This window comes from Triticum dicoccoides, chromosome 7B (assembly GCF_002162155.2).
Source record: "Triticum dicoccoides isolate Atlit2015 ecotype Zavitan chromosome 7B, WEW_v2.0, whole genome shotgun sequence".
NCBI lineage: Eukaryota > Viridiplantae > Streptophyta > Magnoliopsida > Poales > Poaceae > Triticum > Triticum dicoccoides.
Window position 1 is genome coordinate 668144839 of NC_041393.1, and position 10565 is coordinate 668155403.

The 10565-nt window shown below is 45.1% G+C and overlaps 1 protein-coding gene across 3 annotated transcripts; it reads right to left on the bottom strand.

The window, feature by feature from the left end:
* Positions 1–4674: 4674 nt before the first annotated feature.
* On the bottom strand, positions 4675–7208 carry LOC119340911 (chloroplast processing peptidase-like). 3 transcript variants are annotated; one of them, XR_005164744.1, is made up of 7 exons: positions 6831–7208; positions 6593–6661; positions 6430–6498; positions 6003–6092; positions 5777–5933; positions 5618–5685; positions 4993–5062 (listed from the first exon to the last, which is right to left on the bottom strand). XR_005164744.1 is itself a non-coding variant. In XM_037612809.1 (6 exons), the coding sequence occupies exons 1-6, from the start codon at positions 7110–7112 to the stop codon at positions 5066–5068; spliced, it is 588 nt and encodes a 195-aa protein (XP_037468706.1). In that variant the 5' UTR covers positions 7113–7208; the 3' UTR covers positions 4675–5065. The 3 variants fall into 3 exon arrangements, 2 of the variants coding, with proteins under 2 accessions (XP_037468706.1, XP_037468705.1); XM_037612809.1 differs by lacking the exon at positions 5777–5933 and having other exon boundaries at positions 4675–5075; XM_037612808.1 differs by lacking the exon at positions 5777–5933 and having other exon boundaries at positions 4675–5062; positions 6831–7207.
* Between the last annotated feature and the right edge of the window lie 3357 nt (positions 7209–10565).

Genomic DNA, 10565 nt, shown 5'->3' on the forward strand with positions numbered 1-10565 from the left:
TGGCCTTGGCACCAATCTCCACACCTTGTTGTATTCGAAGTTATTGAGTTCTTCATGCATGGCATGGAGCCAATCCGGATCTTCGAGCGCCTCATAGACCTTTTGGGGTTCAACACAAGAGACAAACACGTGATGTTCACAATAGTTTGCTAATTGTCTACGAGTGCTTACCCCCTTTCTTAGGCTTCCAACCACATTTTCCATGAGATGACCTTTGGTGGTGAGCCTGGAAGCAATCTTCGCGGCACGACGCTCTAACTCCTCCTCGGATGTGGAAGGAGGAGGGGTAACTTGATCATCTTGAGCGCCGTCATGAGCTTGTTCTTGGTCTTGAGCTTGCTCTTGATCTTGAACTTGCTCGAAGGCGAGAGCTTGACCTTGGGCATCATTTGGTGGTTCACCACCATCTTGAGGTTGATCTTGCCCTTGGTCTTGTTCAAGAGGTTGAGGGCCTTCACTTTGTTATTCGGAAGCGTGTGGGTCTTGGGGTGGTGATGGATCCACTTGAGTGGAGCATTGTCCTTCTCCTTCGGCCACAAGGGGTTCCTCAATGGGTAGGATATGACCAACACACATTCTTCTTATGGCTTGGGGAGGAATTTCATCACCTACATCACAAGTACCACTTTGCTCCACTTGGGAGCCGTTATTCTCGTCAAACTCTACATTACACGTCTCCTCAATGAGTCCGATGGACTTGTTGAGAACACGGTAAGCATGAGAGTTTGTAGCATAACTAACAAATATGCCCTCATAAGCTCTAGCCTCAAATTTAGACAAACGAACACCTTTCTTGAGAATGAAACACTTACACCCGAACACCCGGAAGTACTTGAGGTTGGGCTTGTTACCGGTAAGTATTTGGTAAGGAGTCTTGTTCAAGCCTTTGCGGAGATAGAGCCGATTGGATGCATAACATATTGTGTTGATGGCTTCGGCCCAAAAGTTGTATGGAGACTTGAACTCTGCCATCATGGTCCTTGCCGCATCCATCAACGTCCGGTTCTTCCTCTCCGCGACACCATTTTGTTGAGGGGTATATGGTGTAGCATATTGATGCTTGATCCCCTCATCACTAAGAAACTCATCCAAGGTGTAGTTCTTGAACTCGGTGCCATTGTCACTTCTTATTGTCAAGATCTTTGCATCATGTTGACGTTGAGCTTCATTTGCAAAGTCGATGACGGTTTGTTGAGTCTCACTCTTCCTCTTGAAGAAGTATACCCAAGTGTATCTTGAATAATCATCCACAATCACCAAGCAATACTTTCTACCTCCAAGACTATCAAAGGATGGAGGCCCAAAGAGATCCATGTGAAGGAGCTCCAAGGGTCTCTTCGAGTAGATGATAGTCGTGGGAGGGTGAGCCTTCTCATGAAGCTTTCCTTCGATACAAGCACTGCAAGCACGATCTTTGGCACTAACATTTGTTAGTCCACAGACATGGTCCCCCTTGAGAAGACTTTGCAAAGATCTCATATTGACGTGGGCTAAACAACGATGCCAAAGCCATCCCACATCAACTTTAGCCATTAGGCATGTCGCGGTCTTAGTGGGTTGCTCCGAAAAGTTAATCACATAAAGACCGTTCTTGACATGCCCAACAAAGGCTACTTTAAGAGTCTTGCTCCACAAGAGGGCCACGGTATCAATATCAAAGAAAGTGGCAAAACCCATGAGTGCAAGTTGACGAACGGAAAGTAGATTGAAAGAAAGGGACTCAACAAGCATGACTTTCTCGATCGTAAGATCATGAGAAATGACAACCTTGCCAAGACCCAATACCTTAGAAGACGAGGCATCACCCCACTCGACGTTGGTGGGTATAGAAGGAATCTTGTGCATGTCCACCACCAAGTCCTTGCTTCCGGTCATATGATTCGTTGCTCCACTATCGAGCAACCATGACCCCCCACCGGAAGCAAACACCTACAAGATATCAATGCTTGGTTTTAGGTACCCATTTTGTAATGGGTCCTTTGATGTTAGTAACAAGGGTCTTAGGAACCCAAATAGACCATTCAATGTACTCATAAGGAGAACCAACAAATTTAGCATAAACATGCCCATCACTAGCACGACACAACACATAAGAAGGGTTAAAGTCGCCGGCTTTGTTGGAAGGGGAGGCATTGCCCTTTTTGACATCACCACCCTTCACATTGTTCTTCTTCTCCTTAGGAGCACCCTCTCCCTCCTTCACAAAAGTTTGCTTGAGCGGAGGAGGTCGTTTGGCCTTGTCGTTCTTCTTCTTGTTCTTGGACTTGGGTGTGAACCCAACTCCCTCCTTGGCCACAACTTCCTTTTGATTGCTCAAAAGGTCATTGAGGTTCTTCTCACCTTGTATACACGTAACAAGGCCTTTCTCAAGTTGCTCCTTCAACACCTCACCTTGTATACACGTAACAAGGCCTTTCTCAAGTTGCTCCTTCAACTTGGCATTCTCCTCCACAAGATGCACATGCTCACAACATGGGTTAGTGGCATTTGCATTATCAATTAATACCATATGAGGAAAGGTGGCTTTTTCTTTAGTTAGCTTCACTTGAAGTTGATCATGAGACTCCTTGAGGCTAGCATGAGCACTCTTCAAGACCTTGTGGGCCTTGTCAAGTATATCAAACTCCTCTTTGAGTCTAGCATGGTCAACGCCAAGTTTAGCCTTCTCGGAAGTTAGCACACGAGATACAACAAGAGCATGATCAAGATCTTTCTTTACTTAGCATGGCCATCGTTGTGTGACTCCTCAAGAGCCAAACGATGCCCACGCTCTTCCTCAAGAGCATTAGAGAGATCCGATATCTCATCGGCATAGTCACGACTATGACCTTCCATCTTAGAGATGGTTTCTTCACGAGCCTCAATCATGTCATTAGCTTCACCAAGTTATTCTAAGAGAGCAACGAAGTGCTTCTTGGATTTGCCCTTGAGCTTACTCATAAAAGACTCAAAATAAATAATAAACATTTATCATGAAATAATAAAATAAATAATAATTTTATTATTGCCTCTAGGGCATATTTCCTTCATCCCAGCCCTCTCACGCATTTGGAGATTTTGCTCGTCAGATAGAATCTGGGACATCCTCACCTTATGATTTTAATGTCTCGCTAAGTGGGCGGCTGTCCTAAGGGGCAGCTATTCTGGTGGAAAATTCGGTGCACCCTATTAACTGGACATGGTTACCACACAAAGCCCACTAATATGCGCAACCGAATTTGATTTGTTGAAAAGGGCAGCGGCGGTGTTAGTCTTGTCGTGAAACCTAAGGCACACCTCCGCCGCCACCACCACCGTCACCTCCTCTGTCGATCTCTTATTCCTTTTAGTGCCGACGCAACTGAGGGCCATGACCCGCACACAGCAACTCAATAGACCATGGTGGTCTGGAGGCATCAACACAGTAGACGAAAAAATGTTCTGGTGGAATTCTGTTGCGATGCGACTCCACCTTCTTCCACGCTGCCCCGACGGGAACTCCATGGTCTACTACATCCTCGACGTCGCCCCCCCCTCCAATGGCATTCCGAGGTTAGGTACACCCAGCAAACCAGACCTCCTTCTCTTCAATTTTGTGAACATGTTTTAAATTCACAAATTGTTTTCTAGTTTTGCGATTTGTTTTTTCAAATTCATGAACATTTTTATAATTTTACGATAATATTTTGAATTCACAAATATTTTTTCAATTTTAAGTTCTTTCCTAGAATTCTTGATATTTTTCAATTTTGTGAACATTTTTAGTTAGCAAACATTTTAAAATTCATGAAACAAACTTTGGAACTATGGTTGGATGGTTAGGAGAGCAGTGATATCACCAGCCCACAAGGTTCAAGTCGTAGACTTAACACTGGTGCTCGCATTTTTTTATTTATTTCAGGCCTTATGATGATGTGCATTCATTGGGAGGAGACGTTCCCGTCGACTATGAAGACGTCTGTAGCGACTTTGTCAATCTCAAGGTGATGCCGGCTCAGTCTCTTGGCGGTGCTCATAGGGTAGGGTGTACATGCGTGCGTTCATAGGGATGAGTATGCGTGTGTACGTATGACTGTCTGCATCCGTACCGTGTTCAAAAAAAATTGTCAAAAAATGAATTTGTAAATATTTTTTATATCACAACATTTTTCAAGTTCATTAACATTTTTTAAAGTCACAAACAATTTTTGAATTCATGGACATTATTAAAATTCAAAACATTGTTTAAAAACAAAATTTAAAAGAAAAAAGGGGGAAATTAAAATGAAATGAAACAGGCACCCCCACGCCCCGCTTTGGGCCGCCCCACATGCGGTTATGTGTTATGTGCTGCAGGTGCAGGGCAAACTCATATCCATGTCCTTGAAGCAAACAGATGAATGTAGCCAAGGGATTCCTCTCACATTGTTGTTGAAATGCTTTCAACCAATGTGGTAGCAGCTTAAACACGGTGGCAAAAAATTCGCCATGTGACAGTGCAGTCCTAGTTTTATGTCTGAACGGTTCACGGGAAAGCCCGGTTTGCTACGACTGTATCTTGGAAAATAAACACAGTTCTAGCCTTATTCAAAGGATGTAATCGTATTATCTGCACCACACAGCATCACACAGCATCACACAGCATCAGATAAACAGATTTATCTTCAGGCATGCAGATTTCTCCTTTTTTTTGACAGCAAAGCACACGGTGCATGGTAATAATAACATTACCGATTAGATTCGACAGCTAAGGTTACTAGAAGGTGCAGCCTTTAGGTACATCTTGCAGGTTCTACCAACAGGTAAGCTTAACAGCTGACAGTCCAGGGGTGGGGGGTGAGTGACAACAGCTACAATGTCGCCATTCAGTTCCCCCCAGGATTAAGTCACTACACATACAACGGTACCGTGCTAACACAGGAAAGGAAGGTCTCACAGATTTACATACTAGGGGCTGGAGGCCCAACATAGCTCAATAACATCATATCGAGTGGCATCGAGGAGGGGTTTCGCAACTCAAGATCTTCGCCCTGGCTATTGGAGAGAGGATCTTGTAAAGGACATAATGTGTCTCCCAACAATGTTGCTGATAGGAAGAGGTCCCCTGTCACCACAAGCTTCACAATGGTTAGTACTAGTTCCCAAACGATTTCTAGGAAAGAACTGGAAGTAGTCATACAGCCAAAATAAAAGCAAGCTCTAAACAAACAATTTTTTCTAGCAACTAAAAACATATTTGGGCATTCTAGTCGTCATTACAGATTGTATGTCCATCACAGAAAATGAATCTCCAATCATACTGGATCTCTGGTCCAAAAGCACAGATTTATAATACGAATAGCATAAGATTTCCTCAATTATAAAGCCATAGTAAAGCAACTGCAACTGAGCAAATACTTAAGATTGCATTCTGGCAGCTCAAACACATGTGAATTGACTGCATTCTACTTTTACTTTGTTACAGATCAAATGACTATTATGGCCACACAAATCTGCAGTCATGCTGGACCTAGTGCAAAGCAGATATCTAAAATATGACTGATATCAGATTTTGTCGACAGTTGAAATATTCAATCTAGGATAATCTCGGCATGAGCAATCAGTTATAATGCATGTACAAGAGGATTGGCCTAGCGTGGGAATGGATGTGTTCACTTACCAGGCACGAGAATCGCAGCTGTTATTGCGGTTATCACCCATGACAAATACATGGTCTTCAGGGAGGCGCTGCAGGAGGATGGATTGTTTTAGTATCAGATTGATCCGGGCATAGGTCGAGCAGATAACAGGGATGGGATGGGAGGGAGAGATCATCCACCATCTGAGGCCCGTCATCTCGAAAGAATAACAGGGCAGTCAAGAAGTCAACAACACGGAGCAGCCATGCCACTTTCGGTCCTCCTCTTGCAATGGTAAAGTCATTTGTTTGTCTAGTAGTGACCCATAGGAGTTTGGGTATACAAGTATCTCTGGACCTGGCAATAGCAACTCCTCAATGTTGTTCAAGCAGACTATGCTCACAGATAGAAAGAGATTCAACAAACCATGGCTTCCATCGTGTACGACCCACCATGGGGTGCGGTGTAATGTTCATTCTGTGCAACACCATTAACAATAAGCTGGCCTTGTCGGACCTGTAAAAATGTTGGTGCGTAAGCGTGGGCATCCGGATTTATGGAGAATGTATAATGCATCTTGATAGTTATTTGGCCATTGCTGAAGCAGCATATATGTAAATCGGCAGGGTGAACAAAATGAAGAATGACAGAGTACTTTGCATGCATCTGAAGATATGTGTTATCTTAATTTGTTGAAGCAGCATATATCAATAAATCAGTAGGATGAATGAATGATAGTAATATTGTGGGTGGAAGCAAGGCAATGTTAGCATCACGCCATCACCCTTGCTCAATCGGCACCATGAATAAATGATACTGGCAGTACTACAGCAGATTTAGTAGTGTTTATTACCTCGATGAAATCTCCAGGGGTGGCAACAACCCTCTTAATAAATACAACATCTTTATTTACGCCGCAATTCTGTAATAAGAAATGGCAAAAGCAGTGCAATGCAGCATCAAATTGTGAAGCTGAGAGAAGTTAAAAATGGAAGGGGAAAAGCAGAGCTGCGTACCTGCAGGGCGGCCGGCACCCTGAAGAAGACTACATCCCCGGCAGACGGCTTCCGGAACATGTAGGTGACCTGAGCAAAATCAAAGCATTCCCCATTTGGTTAACTAACGAATGAATCACGGCAGGCGTAGATCCAAGGCCGGAAAGCATAATGCAAGAGAGAACCAAGCAGAATGGAAGAGATCTACTACATAGCGGCTAGGTTATGGGGGAGGAGGGGGGAAGGGGAGGCGATTTACCTTTTCTGCGACGGCGCGGTCGCCTGGGCGGAGGGTGGGCGCCATGGAGGCGGAGGCGACGAAGCGGACCTCGGCGAGGGCGGCGGAGAAGAGGAGCAGGACGAGGAAGAGCTTGAATCCGTCGGAGCAGGAGGGGCAGCGGAGGCGCGCGAGCGAGGGGAGCCACCAGCGGTGCAGGAGGGAGGCGGATGAGGCCAGCAGCTGCAGGTGGCAGGGCAGCCAGTCGGCCGGCGACATCGGCGCGATGAGGCCCCGCAGCAGACGCGGCGGCGCCATCGCCATCGGATGGAGTGGATCTCCCCTCCTTGGCCTCCCTCTCTCTGTCCGCCAATAGAGGGGGGAGTGGGGTGGGGTGGGGCGGGGGGTTGGGGTGTGGAGGAAGACTGGCTACTTGACCAGTGGGAGTAATGGCTTCCTTCCACAGCAAGACTCCACCTTGGCCTCCCCCACCGCTGTAGTAACCGAGGAAGAAAGACCAGACCGGTCATGTACACACACTGTAGTGGGCGCTCTTCGGGTTAGGGAGAGAAATGACCGCTCTGCCCTCCGGCTACACAAAATTTGACAGTTTTTGAAAATTTGAAGACAAAGAACATTCATGCTGTATGGAGGGATAGTACATTGAGTCAACTGGTCTAACGCGCAATATTATTTGTCGAGAACCAACATGTGGTTGGCTGGTTAGGAGGGCAATGACACTCCCAGCCCATCGGAGTTCAAACCACTTGTTTGAAGCTTTGACGTCTGTTAGGCCATAGGGGCGGAATATTCTTTCAGTGGGAGTCGGTGTTCCTAGAGTTGTGTTTCAAAAAAAATCCAATAGTCTACATAATGTTGTGTCTTGCACACTGCCGCAGACGATGGCAATATGGATAATTTATGTAACAACACATGGTATAACTAAGAGCAACTCTGCAGAGTCGTCGTATCGGGGATCGTCATCCGTCATATGGATAAGAAGGTCGTGAAAGTTGTACGCAAATACAAAGTCTTCATAAAACGGCCTCCATATCTTTTTTTTCATTTTCTTCAAAAATGTAGGGGCAATCTATGCTCGGATTAGACATGTCAAACACATGTTTCAATGCAATAAAATAATAAAAAATTATAATAAGTGCCAAAATCTGTCGCTTTACATGTAATTAGCAACTATAAATGTTGGTTAACGACATTTTTAAAATAAGCAATGTCGCTATTCGAGCCACATTGCTACCTAGACTATCTACACTACTTGGTGGTCGGCGTTGTCTAGTCGCGCCCTCCTCGTCGTCAACGTCAGCATAGGTTTCCTCCTCTTCCTCTTAGGACGAGATGTCCTTGAGGTAGGCATGGTGGTCGAACTCACGAGCGACAGTCACGATTTGCCGGTGCTCCTCGTTGTCGGTGAATGTGGGGTCGTACTCACGGATGATGTATGCATGTGCAAGCTTGAATAAGTTACTTTAGCCGGTATACACTTTTTTCATGTTTTTTAGCATCCTTATTTTAGTTCGATACAAATAAATTGGTGATGAAAGGAATCACTCCAAGTCCCAATGCCAATTTGCTATTACAATTGTTAAAAACATTTGAATACAAACAAACACCCTGAGATAAACTTAGATGTAGAAACAAATATATTTCTTTTCTTGTCGGACTCAGGGATTGCATCACGCATCGTGGACCTCTCCTTGGTCGGCACAAAGGTTGCATCGTGCGTTCATTCTATTTGTCTGGACTCGTAGTTGTTTCGCTCTTACCGACCTCTTAGCGCCACAGACACATTGTTGCATCAACGCAAGCAAAATAACTTGGTGGTCCCTTTAAAAAAGGGTGGCATAGCCAAACGAAGCTGGAGTAGAATAACTTTTGGTCGCACCGAGCCCAAATGAAACAAAAGAGGCCTCAGGATGCTTGGTCTCTCAATAAAATTGCCAACTGACAAGGAACTAATTTAAGTAAGAATCATACGAATAAGGGGTGGGCCGAATTGGACAAGGAGGGGAGTCCTTCCCTCTTTGGTTCACCCGAACCAAAGGAGGAGGACTCCTTGGCACACCCCCTCTCTTCCTCTCCACCTATATATATGTGGGGAGAGACCCGTCTTGAGGTACACCAAATCCTAAAGGGGTCTCTTTGATAAACCCCAAGTGCAAAGAATTATCGTAGCACTTTTCAAAGATGGGGGTGGTAAGTATGGAGTGTCAATCCACAAGGAGCTAAAGGTAGGATTGATATACTCTCATGTCCTATCTGCTAATGATACAACCCTACATACACAAAGTGTTTGCTTTATATAGGAAATAAAACTAGAAGTACTTTGCGGGTATGAAAAGATAGTTTTACAAGATAATAAATAACTTGTAAGTAAAGGTTAGGTGTTGTTTAAATAAAATATCATAAAATAAAGATAGTGAGTGTGGAAAAATGGTGGTAGGATGTGGAATTGTCCCTAGGTAATTAGCTAAGTTACTAGATCGATTTTCATCATTGTAGTTTTATAGGTGTGAGAGATCTCTACTAACATACTATCTATCTTGGAATTGTATGTTCTTATGATTGGCACATTAGTAAACATACACAAATACTAAAATGTTTATTAACTAAGGTAAACCCAACCATAGCATTAAGATAAACTGACCCCCTTCACCTCATATGCATCAATTTCTACACTTAGCCTCGGTAATATATGTCACTCCGGCCGGGCTATGCATAGTCCTATCAACATACTACTAACACTACACTACTAGGGAAAAGCCTATACACAGAATCTTACCAGCAGCGCTCCTCAAAATACCACGCTACTGCTATTTAGCAGCAGCGCGTGATATCAAAACGCGCTGCTGAAAGGAAAATAGCAGTAGCGCGTCCACCACAAACCGCGCTACTGCTATAATTGCCATGACCTCGCCCCCCCACTAGTTATAGCAGTAGCGCCCTATACTGAACCGCGCTACTGCTATAGAAGTTAGCAGCAGCGCGCTTTGAAGAAAACCGCTACTGCTAAGATCAGCCCACAAGTTTAGTCCCACCTCGCTCCGTGAACAGGGTGTTTACCACCTTAAATATGTTATTTCTGAAACTACCACAACCAGTTGGTCTTCACTGAACACTATGTGTAAAATTTGTGGCCGCAATATGAGTCCTCTCCAGTTCCTACCGGAGAGGACTCATATTGACAATTCAGATTATACACAAAAAGATCATTGATGGCCAATGTATTTTTGCATTGATGTATTTTTTGTATAGTTACACTTAGCAGTACGGTTTATATGCAAAGCGCTACTGCTATTCAGATTAGCTGTAGCGCGTTTCGGCAAAAGCGCTACAACTATCCCTACCTTATCCCCACGCGCACGACCGGCCCTCACTCACACTCTCACTCTCGCCCGCGTGCTGATAACTGTCGTCGTGCGTCATCGCCGCCGCCGCCTTCGCCCGTCCGCCGCCGAGGTACTCCCCTTCTTCCGTCCCTCCTCCCTCCTCCTCGCACATCCTCCCTCCGCCTGCGACCGCCCCTCCCTCCTCCGCCGCCTCCCTCCTCCCTCCGCCTGCGGCCGCCCCTCCTCCCTCCTCCGCCGACAGCCCTCCTCCCACCGCCCTCGACCTCGCCGCCCTAGCTACCTCTCCGTCGCCCCCCACCCCCTACCACTAGTTAGTACTAGATTTAGTAGTAGTAGATGTTAATTTAGGGTTCATAGCTAGTACTAGATGTTGCTTAGTTAGTACTAGATTTTTAGTAGTAGTAGATGTTAA

Bases quoted from the DNA above. Each gene is read 5' to 3' on its own strand.
- LOC119340911 (XM_037612808.1), bottom strand. From the start codon at position 7,112: ATGGCGATGGCGCCGCCGCGTCTGCTGCGGGGCCTCATCGCGCCGATG. The intron at 6,499-6,592 runs GTACGCAGCTCT...TTCTTATTACAG, and splicing joins GGGTGCCGGCCGCCCTGCAG to AATTGCGGCGTAAATAAAGA. The intron at 6,093-6,429 runs GTAATAAACACT...ACATTTTTACAG, and splicing joins CCCCTGGAGATTTCATCGAG to GTCCGACAAGGCCAGCTTAT.